We start from the raw sequence: 24,984 nt of genomic DNA, 5'->3' as shown, positions 1-24,984 counted from the left end.
ACAAATACTTTCAGAAATGACTTCCTGATACTTAAATCAATACTCGATGTTAACAAATTTCTCTTCTTCAGAAACACTTTCCTTGCCATTGCCAGTCTACATTTTATATCCTCTCTACTTCGACCATCATCAGTTATTTTGCTCCCCAAATAGCAAAACTCCTTCACTACTTTAAGTGTCTCATTTCCTAATCTAATTCCCTCAGCATCACCCGACTTAATTCGACTACATTCCATTATCCTCGTTTTGCTTTTGTTGATGTTCATCTTATACTCTCCTTTCAAAACACTGTCCATTCTGTTCAACTGCTCTTCCAAGTCCTTTGCTGTCTCTGACAGAATTACAATGTCATCGGCGAACCTCAAAGTTTTTATTTCTTCTCCATGGATTTTAATGCCTACTCCGAACTTTTCTTTTGCTTCCTTTACTGCTTGCTCAATATACAGATTGAATAGCATCGGGGAGAGGCTACAACCCTGTCTCACTCCCTTCCCGACCACTGCTTCCCTTTCATTCCCCTCGACTCTTATAACTGCCATCTGCTTTCTATACAAATTGTAAATAGCCTTTCGCTCCCTGTGTTTTACCCCTGCCACCTTCAGAGTTTGAAAGAGAGCATTCCAGTCAACATTGTCAAAAGCTTTCTCTAAGGCTAAAAATGATAGAAACGTAGGTTGCCTTTGCTTAATCTTTGTTCTAAGATAAGTCGTAGGGTCAGTATTGCCTCACGTGTTCCAACATTTCTGCGGAATCCAAACTGATCTTCCCCGAGCTCGGCTTCTACCAGTTTTTCCATTCATCTGTAAAGAATTCGCGTTAGTTTTTTGCAGCTGTGACTTATTAAACTGATAGTTCGGTAATTTTCACATCTGTCAACACCTGATTTCTTTGGGATTGGAATTATTATATTCTTCTTGAAGTCTGAGGGTATTTTATCTGTCTCATACATCTTGCTCACCAGGTGGTAGAGTTTCGTCAGGACTGGCTCTCCCAAGGCCGTCAGTAGTTCTGATGGAATGTTGTCTGTTCCCGGGGCCTTGTATCGACTCAGGTCTTTCAGTGCTCTGTCAATCTCTTCACGCAGTAACATATCTCCCATTTCATCTTCATCTACATCCTCTTCCATTTCCATAATATTGTCCAAGTACATCGCCCTTGTATAGACCCTCTATATACTCCTTCCACCTTTCTGCTTTCCTCTCTTTTTCTTAGAATTGGGTTTCCACCTGAGCTCTTGATATTGATGCAAGTGGTTCTCTTTTCTCCAAAGGTCTCTTTAATTTTCCTGTAGGCAGTATCTATCTTACCCCTAGTGAGATAAGCCTCTACCTCCTTACATTTGTCCTCTAGCCATCCCTGCTTAGCCATTTTGCACTTCCTGTCGATCTCACTTTTGAGACATTTGTATTCCTTTTTGCCTGCTTTATTTACTGCATTTTTGTATTTTCTCCTTTCATCAATTAAATTCAGTGTATCTTCTGTTACCCAAGGGTTTCTACTAGCCCTCATGTTTTTACCTACTTGATCCTCTGCTGCCTTCACTATTTCATCCCTCAAAGCTACCCATTCTTCTTCTACTGTATTTTTTCCCCTATTCCTGTAAATTGTTCGCTTACACTCTCCCGGAAACTCTGTACAACCTCTGGTTCTTTCAGTTTATCCAGGTCCCATCTCCTCAAATTCCCAACTTTTTGCAGTTTCTTTAGTTTTAATCTACAGCTCATAACCAATAGATTGTGGTCAGAGTCCACATCTGCCCTTGGAAATGTCTTACAGTTTAAAATCTGGTTCCTAAATCTCTGTCTTACCATTATACAATCTATCTGAAACCTTTTAATATCTCCAGGGCTCTTCCATGTATACAACCTTCTTTCATGATTCTTGAACCAAGTGTTAGCTATGATTAAGTTATGCTCTGTGCAAAATTCTACCAGACTGCTTCCTCTTTTATTTCTTACCCCTAATTCATATTCACTTCCTACGTTTCCTTCTCTTCCTTTTCCTAATGTTGAATTCCAGTCACCCATGACTATTAAATTTTCATCTCCCTTCACAACCTGAATAATTTCTTTTATCATATGTTAATAATGGAGAAAATTTCAATACACTAATATAAAGCTGATGTCAGTGAATGGGATGGAATGCAATCTCAACCTTTCAGAGCTTGAGATGCATCTTCAAATTCAGGAGAAAATATTTGGGTGATCTGTAAGGCATTTAAATAACAAATTATGATTATGGAATGCTGGATTGTCTAGTTCATAACTGTCATTTTTCTGGTTGTAAGATTAACTCCCACGCCATATTTTGATATTCTTAGCATATTGCTGAGAGCTTTAGAATTCAAAGCAGGTATTTTTTTGTTAAACTGAAGTAAGAAAGGGAGTTTTTGCCTTCCTTGTACATTAATAGATTTGCACAGACCGATAGCAGATGAGAAATAAGCTGCACAAATTCTTTTCTGTTGTCTTTATCTCTTGTTGGAATGTATGTTGATGTAAAGTGAAGAATTTGATAAATATGTTCAGAGTTTCATTTCAAGAATGTGAAACCATTCGGACAATGTTTCCTCCTTATTTTAAAAAACGTTTTATGTTAGCTTTAATTTTTACTAATAAATGTTTTCTGTCGCAAGGTGGAAAATGCATCACTCGAAGATGGAGGGCTCTATAGATGTCATATAAGCAACATTCAAGCTGAGGTGTGGTCAAAGGAAGTAAAAGTGACAGTAAGTCAGGCACATTCATAAACATAGTCAAAACTGGATGTATAAATGATCCTTTTAATGAGTCCATCTTGATTGTTTTATAGGTATATCCTGAACCAAATGCTGAATACGAGATAGGGAGACAGCTGCTACCAAGAATAAGAGGTATGAGTTTTTTATTTCCTCCCTATCAAGGGTGTCTGATATTTTGCCATGAGCAGAATTCTCATTATAAAATATACAACAGTGTGCCAAAAATAGGGAGCAGAAGGAAAGTCATGCTCATATGAGTTTTCTTAGGTTTCTTAAACTGTTTCTTGTGAATACAATTAAATAGAATCTTAGAAATTACACAGAACCTTTTCAGCATTTAATGGTATAAGAATTATGTCAAAATATGAAGAATAAGGAAGTCTGTGTGTAATAATCACCAAGGAAAACATATATTATTAAAAAAATTGGAATTGTTGAGCTAAAATTAAAAATATTTCATCTGTTGCGACTTTTGTTTGATGGCAGCAAGAAAATTGAATGTTTTAGTTGTACAACAGGTGTGTTGTAAATATTCTTCAACTATTATGGGCACTAGGTTGAAGCCAAAATAAAATTCTTTGAACATTAGTGTGGAAGAGAATTGATAAAATGCAGTCCTAAGATACTAACAAAAGGGAGACTATGCCATTGACTCATACCATTAAAAATTCACTCATGTATTTATGGTTAAATGACAGGCTTGTGAAATTCTGTTCACCATGTCAGGTTTTGCAGGTTGAGGATTTTGCTCCTTTGGGCGTGCTTCATTTGGTTGTGGCATACTCGAGTGGGAATGCTCGAGTGGGCAGGCTATGGTGGAATCAGGCATCATGGGGAGAGGGTGGCAGAAGCCACCAGGTCTGGCTCTGTATGTACATAAACTGTTGTTGCTTCTGATATGCTCCCTTCAGCTGATGAAAATATACTCAGAGCAATTTAGGTATGCTGCACTCAGAGCAACTTAGCTATGTTGCAGATGTACATTCTTGCATAGTAGTGTCTAATTGTGATATCATTATGATCTATAGGAAAAGAGCTTGCTTGAATCAACAATGCAAGTTTGGAAACAATTAAAAGTTTTGCAGAAAAATTAAGTAACAACCAGCTTTTATAATGATATACATGAAATGTATTCACCATTGCAAATATGGATAACCATCAGCTTTATAATGGTACGACAGCGATGAAAATTTGTGCCAGACCAGGACTCTAATCCAGATTTCCCACTTGTTGTGAGCAGTTGCCCTACCATGCAGCTGTCCGAGTGTGACTCATGGCCATATGCAACAGGCAAATGTAGCTAGTGAAAGAAATTTTAGTGCAGCAGGGGACCTAATTTTGGGTAGGTGAAGCAGACTTGATCTAAAATGAGTGACTGGTAACATGACAATTTATTGAAAGTATTATGCTACCAGAGAATAATTTGGAGATGATTAATTTATTTTTGTTAGATTTTTATGCTCTCTCCATATGTTGTCAACCATGTGTCTACAACCTGTACTCATACATCCATTATGTATATTTCTGTATGGGGGAGACATATTACTTGAAAGTCACTCGCCTGGTGTCACCGGATAAATGGTATTTTGCAGCACCTGTGTTATTTCGAATTACGATACAATGTTTCATCAGACATGCAAGCATGTCCGAAAGATCAGGCATTGCAGTAACTACAGTTGTCATGAAATACATGAAATGTATTTGCTGTTGCAAATACAGACAACCATCAGCTGTATAATAGAACGATGACAGTGAAAATTTGTGCATATTTATAATGATGGTCAGTCTCGGAATGAAAAATTACATTTCTGTTTTTATAACATCATATGCTGTATTGATTCAAATTTAAATGCATGAATGTTACCACTTAACAAATTAAAAATCTAACAAAAAAAAATTAATCATCTCCAAATTATTCTCTGGTAGCATAATACTTTCAATAAATTGTCATGTTACCAGTCACTCATTTTAGATCAAGTCTGCTTCACCTGCCCAAAATTAGGTCCCCTGCTGCACTAAAATTTCTTTCACTAGCTACATTTGCCTGTTGCATCCAATGCACTCAGAAAAGATTTTTTAAGGTTAACAAATGTAGGTTGTTATGGGAACAAAGTGATGGAAACTACAACAGCGTGAATGCCAAAGAACTGCATGAATATAGCTTTCCTCAGAAATGAACATAACCAGTTGTTGTTGTTGAGGTCTTCAGTCCAGAGACTGGTTTGATGCAGCTCTCCATGCTACTCTATCCTGTGCAAGGTTCTTCATCTCCCAGTACCTACTGCAGCCTACATCCTTCTGAATCTGTTTGGTGTATTCATCTCTTGGTCTTCCTCTGTGATTTTTACCCTCCACACTGCCCTCCAATATTAAATTGGTGATCCCTTGATGCCTCAGAATATGTCCTACCAACCGATCCCTTCTTCTAGTCAAGTTGTGTCACAAATTTCTCTTCTCTCCAATTCTATTCAATACCTCCTCATTAGCTATGTGATCTACCCATCTAATCTTTAGCATTCTTCTATAGCACCACATTTCGAAAGCTTTTATTCTCTTCTTGTCTAAATTATTTATCGTCCATGTTTCGCTTCCATACATGGCTACACTCCATACAAATACTTTCAGCAACGACTTCCTGACACTTAAATCTATACTCGATGTTAACAAATTTCTCTTCTTCAGAAACGCTTTCCTTGCCATTACCAGTCTACATTTTATATCCTCTCTACTTCGACCATCATCAGTTATTTTGCTCCCCAAATAGCAAAACTCATTTACTACTTTAAGTGTCTCATTTCCGAATCTAATTGCCTCAGCATCACCCAATTTAATTTGACTACATTCCATTATTCTCGTGTTGCTTTTGTTGATGTTCATCTTGTATCCTCCTTTCAAGACCATGTCCATTCCATTCAGCTGCTCTTCCAGATCCTTTGCTGTTTCTGAAAGAATACAATGTCATCGGCGAACCTCAAAGTTTTTATTTCTTCTCCATGGGTTTTAATTCCTACTCCAAATTTTTCTTTTGTTTCCTATACTGCTTGCTCAATATACAGATTGAATAACACTGGAGAGAGGCTACAACCCTGTCTCACGCCCTTCCCAACCACTGCTTCCCTTTCTTGCCCCTCGACTCTTATAACTTCCATCTGGTTTCTGTACAAATTGTAAATAGCCTTTCGCTCCCTGTATTTTACCTCTGCCACCTTCAGAATTTGAAAGAGAGTATTCCAGTCAACATTGTCAAAAGCTTTCTCTAAGTCTACAAATGCTAGAAACGTAGATTTGCCTTTCCTTAATCTATTTTCTAAGATAGTCATAGGGTCAGTATTGCGTCACGTGTTCCAACATTTCTACGAAATCCAAACTGATCTTCTTCGAGATCGGCTTCTACCAGTTTTTCCATTCGTCTGTAAAGAATTCGTGTTAGTATTTTTCAGCAGTGGCTGATTAAACCGATAGTTCAGTAATTTTCACATCTGTCAACACCTGCTTTCTTTGGGATTGGAATCATTATATTCTTCTTGAAGTCTGAGGGTATTTCACCTGTCTCATACATCTTGCTCATTGCTCACCAGATTGTAGAGTTATTTAGGCCTGGCTCTCCCAAGGCTGTCAGTAGTTCTAATGGAATGTTATCTACTCCAGGGGCCTTGTTTCGACTCAGGTCTTTCAGTGCTCTGTCAAACTCTTCACGCAGTATCATATCTCCCATTTCATCTTCATCTACATTGTCTTCCATTTCTATAATATTGTCTTCAAGAACATCGTCCTTGTACAGACCCTCTATATGCTCCTTCCACCTTTCTGCTGTCCCTTATTTGCTTAGAACTAGGTTTCCACCTGAGCTCTTGATATTCATGCAAGTGGTTCTCTTTTCTCCAAAGGTCTCTTTAATTTTCCTGTAGGCAGTATCTATCTTACCCCTAGTGAGGTAAGCCTCTACATCCTTACATTTGTCCTCTAGCCATGCCTGCTTAGCCATTTGCACTTCCTGTCGATCTCATTTTTGAGGTGTTTGTATTCCTTTTTGCCTGCTTCATTTACTGCATTTCTATATTTTCTCCTTTCATCAATTAAATTCGATATCTCTTCTGTTACCCAAGCCTTGCTGCGCTGGTACTGCAAACGGCTGAAAGCAAGGGGAAACTACAGCCGTAATTTTTCCCGAGGGCATGCAGCTTTACTGTATGGTTAAACGGTGATGGCGTCCTCTTGGGTAAAATATTCTGGAGGTAAAATAGTCCCCCATTCGGATCTCCGGGCGGGGACTACTTAGGAGGACATTGTTATCAGGAGAAAGAAAACTGGCATTCTACGGATCGGAGCGTGGAATGGCAGATCCCTTAATCGAGCATGTAGGTTAGAAAATTTAAAAAGGGAAATGGATAGGTAAGAGTTAGATATAGTGGGACTTAGTGAAGTTCGGCAGCAGGAGGAACAGGACTTCTGGTCAGGTGAATACAGGATTATAAATACAAAATCAAATAGGAGTAATGCAGGAGTACGTTTCATAATGAATAGGAAAATAGATGTGAGGGTAAGCTACTACAACCAGCATAGTGAACGCATTATTGTGGCCAAGATCATTACGAAGCCCACACCTACCACAGTAGTACAAGTTAATATGTCAACTAGCTCTGCAGAGGACGAAGAGATTGATGAAATGTATGATGAGATAAAAGAAATTATTCAGATGGTGAAGGGAGACGAAAATTTAATAGTCATGGATGACTGGAATTCGGTAGTAGGGAAAGGGAGAGAAGGAAACGTAGTAGGTGAATATGGATTGGGGGTAAGAAATGAAAGAGGAAGCCGCCTCATAGAATTTTGCACAGAGCACAACTTAATCATAGCTAACACTTGGTTCAAGAATCATAAAAGAAGGTGGTATACATGGAAGAAGCTTGGAGATACTGACAGGTTTCAGATAGATTATATTATTGTAAGACAGAGATTTAGGGACCAGGTTTTAAACTGTAAGACTTTTCCAGGGGCAGATGTGGACTTTGACCACAATCTATTGGTTATGAACTGTAGATTAAAACTGAAGAAACTGCAAAAAGGTGGGAATTTGAGGAGAATAGGACCTGGATAAACTGAAAGAACCGGGGGTTGTAGAGAGCATCAGGGAGAGCATCAGGGACAGCATTAGGGAACGGTTGACAAGAATGGGGGAAAGAAATACAGTAGAAGAAGAATGGGTAGCTTTTGGAGACAAAATAGTGAAGGTAGCAGAGAATCAAGTAGGTAAACAAATGAGGGCTAATAGAAATCCTTGGGTAACAGAAGAGTTATTGGATAACATGACCAGTAAGTGTTTTTAATTGTGGAAATCTTTACAAAGTGAATCAGTAACAGAATTATTCTGAAAATGAATTTTATTAAACAGCAATACATTCAGAATCCGTATACAGCATGGTGCTATTATAAACTATTTGCAGTGTCTTGACTACGTCGGCAACTCAAAGCATTTACTATAACACTTAAAAGGTATATCCATATTTTATATCATGTCACATGCACAAAACTTCTCAATTTTCATTTTCAGTGGTGTGTCATGGCTGATAATCTTCAAGTGGATAGTGAATTTTTGAAATTCCCTCACTTTTCAGACAGCTGCACAGAAATACAGTCTTCCAAAAGTTGTTGGACAAACTAATTGAAAGTTCGTACTCCACGTCCATGAAAATGGGCTCAGATATTCCCAGAGTCATTCTGAAATAGCTGTAGAAGCTAAGTGGATGATTACTTGGTGCTTCTCTTCTTTTATACAGTACATGTAACGTGTTCTGCCTCATTTTCTGCCATCTCAGCCTTTGCTTTAGCAAAAGAGAGTTTTCACAAAGATAGAAGTCAACTGTGGATTAGATCTAATTCTAAGGCAAATCCTAGAGAATATGATTAAATTTGGGATTGGTACACATCACCTCTATATAGACTTCAAAGCAGCATACAGTAGTATAGATAGCAATAAGTTATATCATGTCTTGGTGTAATTGGGAATCCCACAAAAAAATTGGTAAGGCTAGTGAGAAAGGCAACGAGAGAGACATGAAGTGGCACAAGCACTGAAAGAGTGACGTCTGATACACTAAACATAAAAAAAAAAAACAAGCTACTGCTAGGAAGTACGCTGGCCTGTCTTCTTTTTAATGCTACCCTGGAGAAGGTGGTGAAAGGTGTAAAAATTTTGATCTGGGGACAATCTTTCATAAATCAGCACAGATATATAATTATGTGGATGACATATAGTGGCAAGAACCTGAAAACCAATGGGAGAAACATTTGTCTCCCTTGAATAGGTTAGCAGGCACATTGTATTAAACATCAGCCAGCAGAAAGCAAAATACGTGGCTGCCAGAAAGGCAGTCAAGGAAAACATATCAGCCTCAGTAACAGTGGGATGGAAAACTATACCTTTGAGGGAGTTGAGCAGTTCAGGTATCTGAGTTTTACAATCACCTACTCAAACAACATGTCTTAAGAAATCAAACAGAGACAAATAGCAGCCAGTATAGCATATTTTGCTGTAACTTTATCACCGAAGCTCTAGATCTGCAACACCAACCTACTCATTTCCAAAACTCTTATTAGATGATTGCTCACATATGCCTTGCAAAACTGGTACCCCAGCAGCAAAAGGTATTGAAACGCTTGCCACATTCAAAATAAAAATTCTTGGAAGAATCTTTGGCCCAATTTGTTAAAGAGGAGTATGGAGAAAAAGACACAGAGGTGTACATCATTCATGAAGACCCACCTATCAGAAGGATAGTGAAATCATCCAGACTGAGATGGACTGGGCATATAGCATGGATGAGTAATGTGGAAGTATCCAAAAAGCTATTACAAGGATATCCAGGAGGACAGAGAGGGTGTGGTCAGCCAAGGATCAGACGGGAGGATGGAGTCAGTGAGGATCACTGGAAAATGGTTTATAGAAATTGGAGAGCCGTAGCAATGGACTGAGATAACTGGTGGAAAATTATTGAAGAGGCCACAGCTTATAATGAGCTGTGGAGTCACAAAAGTATGAAACTAAGTAGGTTACAAATATATGACAGTCTGAGTGCGAACATCTGTGAAATCATCTGCTTGTGCCTGTATATTGCTAGTTCATGCCAAATAAAAAGTAAATCATATCTGTAACATACCAAAAATAGTTAAATGATACCAAAATTTGTTTTGTTTGTGTCGTATGTTGTTGAGAAATATGAAACATAAACCAAGTCATATGCAGTGTGACTGCATTGAGATTTAAATGCGACTCATTTGCAGTTTCCACTCTTCCTCCTCCCCCAGCTCAGGCAGAGTGATGTGGCAACAGTGGTAGTGTAAAGCCAGGATAGAGAGCTGTGGTGCTCGTGCCACCACATGGCCTTTATGCCAAAATCTTGGTCATCGCTGATATAGACTATACATTCCTGTTTAGGTTTTTTTATTATCCAACAGTTATTCAGTTTCCATGCCCAACCAGCATATCAATACACTGAACATACCAGAGATATGTAGGCTACATACTCTGTCCGCAGCTTGCTCCCATGTGAGTGTTGCTGTAACTGTAGCCGCAAGCGTACAACATGCAGCCAGGTTCTGACATGAGTATGCCAGTAAATACTGCAGCCCAGCTCTTGCTGGCCAGTGTGCCACTAATCTTTGAAGCCTTTAGTTATCCACCATTGAACAGTAGATTTACGACCTTGCCTGTCTTACATTTGTCACCTGGACTGATCCCTGGACTGTTGTATACACTTAAGACGACTTGGTTACAGTCTTGACTTGTTTTTAGTTAGCCATTCACTCTGTGAACTCTGCCATCATCAACCTCAGGAACCACTTATTTGTTGTGCTGGACTTGGTGTTACTGCCAGTGCAAGTGATCATAAACTGTGTTTTACCTATGTAGAGTAGGATAGAAAAGTATTGACGAGTACTTTCTCATCATGCAACTGTCTGAGTGAGGCAGAAATTGCTGTTATGACTGCTACAAAACCAGCAACATCCAACACCTGAAGTTCCCTCACCTCCCTCTCCGCCAATCACTTGCTATAACAAGGCAGATGAGTTTTGGGAGATGTATCTATATAGTTTTGTTCTTCACTGCAAGGCAGGTCAAGTCCTGGACCCAGAATGTCAGAGTGCACTCCTACTGCCTTCTATTAATAAACTGTACAAAGTGGTGCAAAAACTACACTCACTTTCAGACCTCAGTAGTTTAAGCTTTTAGGGTGTCTGTGGTTTGCTGATGGGCTATTACGGTCACCAAACCCACATAGTTGTAATTAGGCTCAAATTTAACCAGTGTGCTAAGCAACATAAGCAGGTATATACTGTATGGGCTGTCATCTTGCAAGGTGTAGCACGCAAGCATGATTTTTCTGTAAACAGTGTACTGCACCATAAATTATTAAGCTTTATTAAGCTGTTTATAGAGGAGTTAGTGTGAATGCTTTAGAGTCAGCTGATCTGAACCTGAGCGATGTGCTAAAACACTCATGAAGTAAATGCATCAACACAACCTGTGTTTCATGATTCTTCTGATGTCAGTGTTGTTAGTATTTGCTGTTGTGCTCTACAATCAACTGATGACTTCCAGTCAGTGTCATTACGTGATTTACTTAGCACCCATTTGCCCAGTAGACCAGCAACATGGGATTCAGTAGTTAGCGCAGTAGTTAGCAATACTCCACCCTCTTCATCAGTAGAAGTGCACAGTTTCCTCCCTGTCACGTTAAAGGGTCACGGAAAAGTTCAAGCCATCAAATTGTGTCCCAATTACAGCCCGTGGGAGCAACAGCATCACTGCTCTTTCTGTGATGTCACCTTTTTCGCATGCCATAAACCAGGGCATCTGCTGAGTGTCGGCCTCAGCCAACAACATCAGCCATTGGCACACTGCATGCTATCTTGCCATTGCCCATAGCAGCAGCAGAGAGGATGTAGAGGCTCATGTTGGAACTGGGCATTAGTGGAGCAACAGTGGATTTCCACTTGGACACAGGCATGGCCATGCCTCTGATTAATGAGGACTTGTATCTGGGCATTGGCTCGCCACAGCTAAAGTACTCTCAGCGCAGAGTGGTGACATACAATGGCCAGTCAGTCTCATGGCAGGGTGTAGTGCCTGCACAGCCTATAGCTTTTGTCTGAGCTGGTGCAAGCTCATGGTTTGTGTAGTTGTCTCAACAAATTTAGTTCCTTTGAGGCGAGTGTCAAGTACTTGGGACGTATGTTAAGTAAAGAAGAGCTAACTTCCTCACAGGATCATGTGGTTGCTGTCACAAATTTACCAGTTCTTAAGAAACTAAGAACTCCAGTTGTTCCTCTAGATAGTAAAGTTTATTCTCAATGTGGCCCAGATTTCCCACTCAATAACTTGCAGAAAAAGGTGTTAAACTTTTATGGTCAGAGGTGTGCCATAAAGCTTTCTTGCAATTCAAAAAATTCTTTGTCTGCCCATTGTTTAGCAACATTCCATCTGTGCAAATGCTTGGCTCTTGTCACTGCTGCATTTGGTTGTGGTTTTGGTGCAGTCCTGTCCCACAAATATGCCAGTGGCACAGAACAGCCTATTACAATTCCTTCTAAAACATTAAATGCCTCATAAAGGAATTTTCCGCACATTTAGAGAGAGAGGGGTACAGTGTCAAGAAGTTTCACATGCATCTGTATGGTACTGAGTTTCACCAATCATGAGCCTCTCATTTTGCTGTCTGGCCCCCGTTAAGAGCTTCCCAGTAAGACCAAACAGTGGCTGCAACAGTGTGCAATGTTCCTGAGTAATTATAATTATGAGATCTATTATTGACCCACCACACAGCACTCCAACACAGACACACTTTCCCACTTGCAATGTGGCCCAGGTGCAGAGTTCGATAGGCACAAAGTGCTGTGTTTTGTCTTACACAGCAATCGGTGACTCACTCAACAGATTTCCCAATGCAGCATGTGAAGTAGCCATGGAAAAAAGATGTGATCCAGTCCTCCATAGCGTTTTTTTCTGTTGTATGGTGAGGTTGGCTGGAGTACCTGCATAAAGATACCGATCGGTCTTGGTGCACCTATTTTTCCATGTGGCACCAATAAAGTCATATTGTTGGCTATAGACAATTCTGACTGCTGGGTGGTAGATCCTCCTACACTCCACCCACACATATTGAAACTCCTCCACACTGCACCTTGGGGAATGCACAGAATGAAGGCAATAGAGTAGTGTCAAGCATATTGGCCTTGTGTAGATGACACCACTGAACACACCATCCAGAACTGCCAGACCTGTGCCCACAACTAATCCACCCTAACACAGCATTTCAACCCCTGGCCATGCCATTACCATCCCTGTCAAAGAGTGATTGTTGATTTCACTAGATCAGGGCTTCCCAACCTTTTCAGCCGGCGGGCCCCTTCTTCAGTCGAAAATCCATGGCGGACCCCTAGTCAGTCAAGAGCACAGTAACTTTAAATTTCAGAGCAAAACCCGTGGGAACTGAAAGCTTCTTAATGCAAGTGCCATGTTCCCAGTGACCCCCCCCCCCATCCCCATTAGTCTTTGGTTTAGAGATGAATGAAAACAACTTGAAGGTAAAAAATCGACTTATGAAATACATAGTGCACTGACGAAGCAAGTGTAACATTTAATGATGCCTGCGGCCGCATACGTGCCACCGAGCCCTGTGATTGGTCGACAAAGCTCGCTCCGCGCATGCATAAAAGGTTTCAGGACATCCAGCAGCATGAGCCGGGGCACTAACGACCCCCGAATTGCTGCGAAACAGTCGATCAGAGAAGCCGCATTCTCCGGCACTAAACTGTGTATGTGTTCTCACTTAGGAACCGCAAAGGCTACTTGGGAATATGACCTGAAGTAAAAGTATACAAGTTTTTCACACGAAAAAAAAAATTGTGATGAATTTGATTTTCACGTTTTTATTCAATAATTTTACTCATTATTTTACACGATATGGTGAAAGGTGGCTGTGGATACCCTAGAAAGAGCCGGCGGACCCTAAGGGGTCCGCGGACCACATGTTGGGAAGCCCTGCACTAGATGATTCTGGGGAGCAGTGAGGTTGCTAGTTGTTGATGTCTCTAACTTTCCATATGTGGCAATGATGGTTGCCACTAATGCAGCAGCTATTAAGCATGCATGTCCCTCATATTGGCAACAGGGGTCACCTTTCGCCCTTGTTTGTTACAACAGCATTCAGCCCATGGCATTTTCCATTCACATTTTTGTCAGCACAATGGTATTGAGCACCTGACCACCGACACTTTCCATCCTGCAGCCAACTTGGAAGCCAAACAGATAGTCAGGATCTTCAAAATGCAGATACGTAAAATAATGATGACAGCCAACTGGGGAAACATTCACCAGCTCCTTTGCCACTGTTGTTTCCTCCCCAGTAAAAGGATGTAGCCTCGTCAAAATTTTACATGGGTGCAAACCTCTCCTCTCATGCTTTTTGATTTACTGAGCTTGACTCAGTGGGACCACCACCCACACATACAGGCTTACCACTGTATGGGCTCGCACGTCTGGCTTATCTTTTGGCTGAAAATCTGGGGTCCCGAAGTGGCATCATCAGCATTAAGGGAGACAATTGTTTGAGTTTTTAGCCGGCCAAAAACAGTAGGTCCGACATTGGAATCAGCTTCATCCACATTGTGACTTACTGTCCCCCCATTCCCCTCAGCTGCTGACTGGGCATGCCCTTCGCAACCATGCCAGCGACAAGCCTCCCCACCAACCTGGCTGTGACCACTATAACCTACACCCTCTGTTAGGTGTCAACAGTGAGTCAACGATGACCAGCAATGGCAGCTGGTAGAGGTAGAAGCATTTCTTCCTGTGGACATCTTTTGGCTCCCACCGCCACTACCGTTGGATCCCTCACCATACCTTCAATGGAGGTTGAGCATTTTCAGACTGAGTTACCTGTGGAGGCCCAACCATTCATCCAATCCCCACCATGGGCAGCCTCCAAGGCCCAAGGTGCGATCCTGAATCTATCGAACAGCCAGGATTCCCATAGACAGCACTGTCATCCAGCCCAGCCGATAACATACAGCAACTACCACAGGAGCCTTTGGCAAGGATCCCTGTATTTCTGTCTCCCCCGTCCATGGCAAAGTCAGCACAGGCTGGAACATTTAAGATCCTACATACCAGTTAAAGGGCAGAAGAGTTTATACAGACAGTGATTCCAATTCCCTACCCAGCCTGTGTACTGATCAGCAGAACATGTCAGAGATACTCGGGCCACAGCTTGATTCCTTATGAAGACTGACACAGCCACAACAGGTCACATGTTGCTGTCTACTGACTCAAGTAAGTAACTGCTCTCTTATTAGTCTTTGAAACCTTTGGTTATGCACCATTGAACAGTAGAATTTTGAGTTTGCATTTACTACATTAGTAATTTTGATTGCTCTTTGTGCTGTTATACATGCTTAAAATGACTTTCAAGTTGCGATATAGTTTCAGTAATGTCCTCCAGTGATCCAGAAATTATGTACTTTATTTTATTATGAAATGAATCACAGGCCACAAATGTTTATCAATTAGGTTATTAAGTTTGGTTGGTGATGACCACCTTCAGAAGATGGTCATCATTGGCCGAAATTAATAACCTAATTGATGAACATTTGTGGTCACTGACTTTACTTATAATAAAATAAGTATGACAACTGTGTTATACTCTTGACCTACTTTTGGATAGTCATTCACTTTGTGTACTCTGCTGTTATGAAACTCAGGAACCACCTGTTGGTTCTGTCGGTCTTTGTTACCACTAGTGACAACAATCACAAACTGTGTTCTACCTAAGCAGAAAAGGATAGAAAAGTTTTAGAATTTAATTTTTAAATTCTGATGAATAAGTCTTTAACTGGTTGTTGGCAAGTATCAGGCAGGAAACTGTAACCCCAAAATATTCAGAACGTAAGTAAAAGAGCACCTTATTAGCTACCACTAAAATTTATCAGAATATTTAGATTGTGGGATGTAGAATTCAGTTAACGGTAATTGTTCATATTAAACAAGATACAAATCATGTTCTGTGTAAAGTTACATACACATTTAGTCTGAAGTATTTGATAAAGTGAGCAGAAAAGCAGCTGCCTTGTATTTAAAATTCTCACGGAAATCAACGTGAACAGCTTAGTAGGCCTCAGCATGAAATAAACATCTCACAAAGTTTGTATTGTTGTGCTTTTTAAAAGATAATTTCAGTATCTCCTTCCATAACACGAGATCAGATTGTTTATTCTATATATAGAGTCAGAACTAAATAATAATAAATTTTGGTTGTATAAAATTATACATATTGTGCTGACAGAGTAATAGTTGGAGAGAATCTGAATATGGTCCATGTGTAGGTGTTGCATGTTTCATTTTAATTTCATGTTTATTTTCTTTATCAATTACTTATTTGTTCTGTTTGTTGATAGAACCAGTTCCAGCGAAAGTTGCTCTACTTATTGGAAACAATTCATATGAGAGAGTCAATGCCTCACTGCCTTCAGCTTCAGAAAATTCAAGACTTACAGATCTGATAATGCCTTGTAATGATGTTGAGACTTTATCTTCAATACTTTCAAAAATGGGATTCAGAGTTCTGGCATTCCATAATCTTACAAAAACTGAGATGAGAAATGCTGTAAAACTTTTTTGCAACATGTTGCAAGAAGGGTCTTATGGTAAGTTAAGTTCTGTGTTATCATGATTGTGTCCCAGTTGTGCTTATAAATAGCAATATCTTTAAAATATTTTTTTTATATCTATTCTGTACACCACTGGGTTGACAAAACATTTTAAATACATTAAATATTAAAGTCCAAAGATATTATAAATGCTTCTTTTAGCGAAGACTAAGATTATGGGTGTACAGTTGTTGAGGCACAGGACTTGCATTTGAGAGAAAAGGCATTCGAATCTTCATTCAGCCATCCAGATTTAAGTTTTCCTAGTTTCCCTAAATTAATTAAGATTTATGCCGAGATGGTTCCGTAACGTACTCACCCCAAGATGCTATATCGTCAAGGCATAGTAGCCTTCTGAAGAAAAGCACCTGACACCACTCTGAGAAAGGGCTGCTGCCACCACATGTGAAAGAAATGTGCCCATGAGTGAGTGACCTCCACTGTGACTGCCACACAGCCCCCACTGTATGCCAGGAGTGTAAAAATCCTTCACACGCAGGCAGCAGTCTCCCTGCTGTTGAGAAGTGTTGAAGGAGTGCAGACTCACATTGTCGAACTGGAGAATAGGAGACGTTATCATATGCAGCAGTGGAGATGACAATTGGGTGGATTCACAGGATGCAGGATGTCAGTGTTTAATAGACAGCATATATTTTGCCAGGGGAAGGGAATTTCTTAGGAAAGTCTTTTTAACAAGTGTAGCCTCCTGCTGAGAGAATTGTGGGAGCAATAGCAGTACAAACACATTGTTAAAATGGAGTGAAATGGGGTGTTTTAAGGTGAAAAGGGGAGGGGGAGAGGAGGTGACAGATGAATTGCTGGACACAGGACATCTGTTCTTAACTGGCAACATGCAGTGTGCCCAGTGGAGGCATTTCAACTACAATAAAGTCTGTTTGTGTTCTTCCTCTTATAGCATGATAATAATGGATGGTACAAAATATTGAACAAGTATGGTGAACAATAATTCGATTGGCCAGAAGAAGAACACACGCTAGCCAATCAGCTGTGCTGTCATGCCCACAAAGATAGATCTGGAAAATGCAAAGAGCTTGCTGTGGAAGGACAATTGTTGACGAAGCTGGGGAGGACTCTTGTTGTCGAGACACAGAGGGGACACTTCCTGGCAAGAGTCAAGAGAGGACACTTGGCTGCAGAGTGTCTTCTATTGCATTGCCAGTGCAGGAAATCCAGCTCTGGTCATTGCCGAGATACATGCATTCTGCTGCACCAACTATGCAGCAGCTGCTGGGAGATAATGAAATCCACTCCCAGAGGGCAGTCAGCTTTGCCCACTATAGCCTGACCATCACCCAGTAATTGCAATACAGCTCTCTTGACAAAGTCTGTCTGCCAGTTTCATTTGTCTCATACCAACCATGATCTAAAACCCTAGTATGGCTCCGTGTAATTGTGTTATTGATAATGGGCAAATTTCACTCATAATAGTCATTTGTAAACTGTATTTGCGGAGTCCTGGGTTGGTGCTCCTATTCCTTTTACATGGGTTGTAAATGCTGCACTGATTTGCAATTTAAGATATTGTGATTGCTTTTATTTAATATGCAGATGCTACACTCAAGTGCAGTTTAATATATTTTAATACTCAAATGCAATAAATAAGTAAATAAATATAGAAATTGATCACTACATTAAATGGTGCCCAGTGTAGGGTATGTTTTGTCATTAATTGCACATTGCTGATTATTTTGTCTTTAAGTACCCGTTCCTTGTGGCTTTGATACATTGTTTTTCTAAATTCATGACAATTTTGTTTAATATTAACACAACTTAATGGAATGGCTGGCAAGTAGTTAGCAGTGAACTTAGACTGAATGCATGAGCGTATGATGTATGTTGTTGTGGTGCTTCTCATTTGATGTATTTTTTGAGCTGTTGTTTCATGTGCCTGATAGTCTGTGTCATCTCGGCATAGATATCATCATTGTGTTGATCTTGTTGTTGTCTGATCTGGGAAAAATGGGGTAAGTATGTTGTGTGGCCCGACAGTGACAATATTGAGAGTAATGAATGAACTTGGGTGATGCTTTTTATGTCTGTAATAAATGAACATCAGTTGAGATGAAGCAATGGTTATAATTCGTTGTACTGTGGGAAGTTCAGAAGGAGATCTGACTAAGACTTAGACAAAGTAACCAAAATCAGAGAGGTAAATCGCAAGGATGCAAGTCAATCCAGAACTCTGACAGGACATGAAATGTTAGTGAAGTTGTATGCAATGTTAAAGTATGATGCAGATCATAGAGAGGCACAACTTATAGAGCACAAGAATAAGAAACTTTTAGAGATGCGAAAAGCTTCATCTAATGATTTCACACAGACCCAGGAAGAGTCTATTAAAAATTTGTGGAAGGAAGTACTGTGACAGAAAATACAATAAATGATGTGTGCTGCAACTCCTTGCGTAAAATGACCAATCTGAAGGATGAGCAGCAAGTAGAAAATGAGCAGATGGCAGGGATGGCAGACTCAGGAGAACAAGTACTTTGCAACATCTGTGAAGTAATCACTGATAGTACTGGTCTCTAATCATGTTGATGTTACCAGCAGCAAAGCAAAGTTATAGACAGAGGTAGCAGCAGCCCTGTTAAGAGTATGCAACATTCCAGGCTTACCAAGTAATTGATAGTACTGAGATGCCTGATCTGGGATTATGTGGCATCACAGTGTTGCATGTTTCTACACAATTACAGAATGCATTAGTTGACACAGGTTCGGAGAATTCATTCCTCACAAATTGTAGATAATTGAAAGGCACAGAGGAAGTGAGAAACATGAGATAATGGGAAAGATGTAAAAGGTAAGGATGTATCCACCACAGAAAGTACAGCATAAAATTTAATTTGGCACATGTCAGAGGACAAGAAATGTTTGTTACAAAAGGAGTGGTGTGACAACAAGTGCAAAGAGAGATATATAGGCCATCAATAAGGCAATGAACTGACTCCAATCCTGACCACTGGCTAACGAAATTGGTTAACGATCAGATGGAAAGTGGAATTAAATACAGGTTTGATGTCAGAGGATTTGAGTCAAGTTTTTACTAACTGAAACTATTTAAAAGTGTGGCAAAATGCCTGATAAATAGTAATAAGATGAAAAGATGTGTGTAAGATTTGAAATGGAGAATCAATTTAAGTAAGAAGGTGGAAATAACTTTAAGAACAGCTGTTTATTCAGACAGGTTAGCAGCCAATACGTATGAATTGAATTATGTATTATGATTGGCAGTGTCAGTGCTTGCTAAGAAAAGGCAGTGACAGTTTAGAAAGATACCAAACCTACAGTCTAAATGTTCCTGGCAGATCAAACCTGTATGCCGGACCGAGACTTATTCAGGACCTTCACCTTTCGTGGACAAGTGCTCTACCACCTGAGCTACCCAAGCAGGACTCACTACCCATCCTCCCAGCTTCTTCATATCAGGGCACCCTCTGGTGCAGAGTGGAAATTTCATTCTGTAAACATCCCCCATGCTGTGGATAAGCCATGTCCTTTCTTCCAGGAGTGCTAGTTCTGCAAAGTCTGCAGGAGAGCTTCTGTGAAGTTTGAAAGCTAGAGATAAGGTACTGTCAGAATTAAAGCTGTGAGGACTGATTATGAGTCATGATTGAGTAGCTCAGATGGTAGAGCACTTGCCTGTGAAAGTTCGAGTCTCTGCCCGTGAAAGTTCGAGTCTCTGCCCGTCACATAGTTTTAATTTGCCAGGAAGTTTCATATCAGCACACACTCCGCTACGCGGTGGAAATTTCATTCTGGAATTCTATAGTCTGTTTTCAAATGTGAGAAATCTGGTAAAGCTGCAATATGATGGTAGCATTAGATTACATGCGATAAAAGTCAGGAATGAGAAACGAAAATATAGATGAGATTTCACAGTAATAACCCATCCAGACCAAGGGAGCGGCATGTTGTTATTTTGTTGTTGAAGTATTTAGATGTGATGGACTAAGAAATGAATGAGGAAGGTAACTTTGTAAGATAAGTATTGTTGTCAGTCTTTAATGAAGGTCATGATGCATGGAAGTGAGCTGTTGAGGTGAATGATGGTTCACGGAAAAGAGGTTAGAGTTTGTTGATGAAAGTTAATTAGATGCTAGCAAGTATTGGGATCGCGCACCAGAGAAGAATTGAAGGGCAGACGATAGTGCTAACCCTCAGTTTAGTGAGGATTAATCCGATCATACTGTCTTTGAATGCACCACATGCTGGTAGCAACTTTTTCCATATGTTTTGCTAGAAAGAGTTGTCTGCTATATAATTTATTTTGTCTTATTGTATTTATTTTTTGTCTTTGAATTTAACCAAACAAATAACATGTCACAAGCTCATGTAGATTAGCACTTCAGTTCAGTAGTGAGATTACACTGGGGAAACTGAGCATTGGAAGACGTGTAAAGGAAAAATTCAGAGGAGGGAGCTGTGTAAATCCATGCTAGCAATGGAAGAGAGCTGAATCTGAAAGAATGTACCATTCCTGAAAAATATTTAAAAGGAAAACACTTCCTAGTTTCTGCAAAATTACACGTATTTGGTCATGAACTAGCTTTTGGCTTCTTAGGTCACTTCCAGGTGACAACTGAATGTTGCAAACCCAGATAAACATAATGTGAGACTTACAGAGATTTTATTTGTACAGAAGATACAAAAATGGAATACATTACATAGGAAAACTTCACTTTTTTTTTTGTCAAATAGAAATACTTACATTTACCAAAAAAGGGGGTGGAGAACAAAGCTTTTTTATAGAGATGCATTAAACAACTGTTGAAAAATAAGATGGATTTATAATTTGAATGTAGTGTGTGCAACAAAAACTTAATTTACCAAGGGGGGAAAAGAAACTAAGTCCGATCATGAAATACTAAGCTAGGCATTTTGTGCCATGTCTGTTGATTTCCAGTAGGATCATCTATTTCCTTTTATTAACAGGATCTAAAAGTTCACATTTTACATAATATGGATGGTTAAATGTTAAAAGATGGTCATCAAAGGTTGAATCTTTCTTTCTTAATCTCCAGCTTCTATCATGTTGAGATAACCTAACTGCTCAGCTTGACTGACCAGTATATAATTTTTCACATTGCTTTCATGTGATTTCACACATACAACTCTGTGCCAAGGATTGCAATTTGTCTTTACTATTGAATAAAAATTTTGATATCCTATTGATATTGTAAAATGCTGGTCTGTAGTTGCAAGTCTTCAATTTTTTTGCAAGATTATCTGAAATGGTGCCACTATATGAGATTTTGTACCAGACTTCAAACTACTGATTGAGCACTGTTGACCAGCATAGAGAAGTGGTGTAATTTTATGCATTTTCATTTTTTGTTGTATGTTAGCAATCAGAGCAGAACTATAGCCATTGCTGGAAGCCATGCATTTGACGATCTGGAGTTCTGTTTGAAGGGCTGATTCAGATAATAGAACAGATATGATGTGATGCACCATTGAATGGAAAGCTGCATCCCTGTGACATTGTGGATGATGTGTTGTGTTTGTGACCAGTACCACTAGATAATTAGATACATTATTACAACATTTAAATTCAGAACATAAGAAAATTTACAATGGAGCTGTGAGGCTCTTCTATAAATTTCATGGACCTTAATATAGATTTTAGCACAAGAAGCCACTTGTTTAGCAGTTACAGAAAAAAACTTAGCTACAAATATGGTAACCCCTGCAAGCTCCCAGCATCCACAAAGCCACAAAAATGTGACTTTCCATCACTTCATATCTGTTCCATTATCTGGATCAGCCTTTCAAGCAGAACTACTGCCCATCAAACATATTGCTGCCACCAATGACTACAGCTCTACCCTGATTGAAAATATTCTGTGAAAAAGAAAATGACTAAAATTACGCTGACCAAGAGCAATCAGTCAGTAGTTACAAAGCCTGGTGCAAAATCATGTATATTGGCAATGTTTCAGACAATCTAGCAAAAAATTTAAAGTCTTGCAACTACAGATCCACATTTTATAATAGCAACAATACATCAAAATTTTTATTCAGTAGCAAAGACAGATTGCAACCTTTTGCACAGAGTGGTGTGTATAAAATCACATGGAAGCAGTGTGAAAAAGTATGTATTGCTCAGTGAGGCAGAGCTATGGTAATTAGGTTATCTGAACATGACAGAAAATGGAGATTATGGAAGAAACATTCAACCTTTTCTGATCATCTTTTAGAAGGAAGCCATTAATAGGATGTAAAATGTGAACTTTTACATTCTGTTAATTGAAGCAGACTGATGACCCTAATGGAAATCAACAAACACGTGACACAGAATTGAATTATCAGACTCAGTTCCCTTTTTTCCATTTGTTAAATTAAGTAGATTCAAACTGTAAGTTCATCTTATTTCACATTAGTTGTTAAACTACCTCCCACCCTTTCCTTTTTATTTACTGTAATTGTTTCTATGTGACAAAAAAGTAACATTTTCCTTTGTAAACACTGTCCTTTTTTATCTTCTTGTATCTTCTGTACAAATAATACCTTTGTAAGTCATACATGTAGTCTGTGTTTGCGACATTCAGCTCAAAGCTGGTTTGTGATCAAATAAATATAATTTTTCAGAGTATTAGGAAGTGTTTTCTTGTTTAATATTTTTATCATGTTGTGCAAGTCACCAACAGAAAATTCAGTTAACATTCCTGAAAAGTTGTGGAAACCTCACAGAGTGAACTGAAGAGGCTCCTGAGCAAATTCTTGGAAAAGCCAGGAGATACGTGGAGAGCAAAGTTCGGTCTAATTTAAATGTACAGATACACAGAGAATGATGATGATAATAAAAGCCACAAACTACCTGAGGCATAGAAAAATTTCAGAGGCGTATTTGCTTAAAAGCTTTGTATCTGTGATCAGAGGGTGCAAGAGAGTTGGAATCTTCAGTGTAAGAAAATGAGGGAGCATTTCGTAGTGTAAGGATATATTTATGAAAAGGAAGTTAATTCAATGGAGAAATTAGGCAGTGTTGAAGCTAATGATATGTTAGAAGTTAATGGCATGAATGTCGTGTGTTTGCTATATGAAAGTGACAGACAAATAAGGTTCGCAAGTCAAAATTGCAGTGTAATAAGAGAGCAAAGAACATCTACAGATTATGTAGAAAGTGCAAGTCTTTGTATCAGGCAGTAAACCTTGATTAGATTAGTTTTTCGTTCCATAGATCCGTATTGAAGAGATCCTCGTGGATGTGGAACATGCCACTTTTTTTAAGCTGAAATAACAATACTAATAGTATGAGTATATACAATACATCATTTGTTTCTATTAAAAAATTCGTCAATAGAGTAGAAGGAGTTGGCCACTAGTAAGTCTTTCAGGCTTCTTTTAAACTGATCTTTATTTGTAACTATAAATTTTTTCTGTTTGCTGGCAAATTATTAAAGATGAATGTTCCTGAGTAGTGGACCCCTTTTTGAACTAAAGTAAGTGCTTTTAAGTCCTTGTGCAGATCATTTTTGTTCCTGGTATTGTATGTATGAACTGAGCTGATTGTTGGAAAAAGAGATATATTATTTAGGACAAATTTCATTAAGGAGTAAATATACTGAGAGTCAGTAGTTAGTATACCCAGTTCTTTGAAGAGGTTTCTACAGGATGTCCGTGAATTTACTCTACAAATAATACGTATTACGTGCTTTTGGACTCTGAAAACTTTTGTTTGACTTGAAGAGTTACCCCAAAATATTATACCATATGACATTATGGAATGAAAGTAGGCAAAGTATGCAGGCTTTTTCATTTTTATGACGCCTATGTCTGCTAACACTCAAATTGCAAATACAGATTTGTTATGGCGTTTCTGCAGTTCTGTGGTGTGCGCGCCTCCCAACTGAATTTATTATCAAGTTGTAATCCCAGGAATTTAAGACTGTCAACCTCTTCTATACGCTCTTCTTCATACTTTATGCATATGCTGGGTGGAAACCTCTTACAGGTTCTGAATTACATATAGTGAGTCTTTTCGAAGTTTAATGTCAGTGAGTTCGTTTTAAACCATTTATTAATATCCATGAAAATATTATTAACAGATCTTTCTAGAACTACACTCGACATACTGTTTATTGCAATACTTGTGTCATCTGCAAACAAAAAGAACTCTGCTTCTGGCAGTGTAACTGATGAGAGATCATTAATGTACACAATAAGAAAGTGAGAGAACAGTGCTAAAGACTCAACTGCAATTTTAAATATTGTAATGTTCAAATGTGAAAAAAAAGAAATTCATCCATTAAATTTTCTTTGAAAGCAACATGGTAAACTAGCTATCCACTTTTTGTCCTGGTCAAGTTTGTGCTTTGCGTGTAACGATGTGGCCATCAATGGTATATTAAACTCTAATCTTACTTCAGGATTGTAATTTCATCTGCAACAGCTACAGAAGAAAATTGTTTTCTTCCAACAACTCAATATTCACTTACCTTTTTGCATACCCCTGTTGGCATCCTATGATTTGTACTTACGGTAAAACCTCATGCTTTCACTGTCTTTAGATTCTTCCC

At 39.1% G+C, this 24,984-nt stretch overlaps 1 protein-coding gene across 3 annotated transcripts in view; it reads left to right on the top strand.

Annotated features, from left to right (window-relative positions):
• The window catches only part of LOC126189051 (mucosa-associated lymphoid tissue lymphoma translocation protein 1 homolog), a 147,376-nt gene that overhangs the window by 49,815 nt on the left and 72,577 nt on the right, over nt 1-24,984 (top strand). For all 3 annotated transcript variants that reach the window (XM_049930909.1, XM_049930908.1, XM_049930910.1), the window contains exons 5-7: nt 2,636-2,728; nt 2,812-2,872; nt 16,193-16,441. In XM_049930909.1, the coding sequence (XP_049786866.1) occupies nt 2,636-2,728; nt 2,812-2,872; nt 16,193-16,441 (403 nt within the window). The remainder of the gene's footprint in view (nt 1-2,635; nt 2,729-2,811; nt 2,873-16,192; nt 16,442-24,984) is intronic.

The sequence above is a fragment of the Schistocerca cancellata genome, chromosome 5 (assembly GCF_023864275.1).
Source record: "Schistocerca cancellata isolate TAMUIC-IGC-003103 chromosome 5, iqSchCanc2.1, whole genome shotgun sequence".
NCBI classification, from domain to species: domain Eukaryota; kingdom Metazoa; phylum Arthropoda; class Insecta; order Orthoptera; family Acrididae; genus Schistocerca; species Schistocerca cancellata.
The sequence above is the reverse complement of the archived record's forward strand: the minus strand, read 5'-3'. Positions and strand labels throughout refer to the sequence as shown.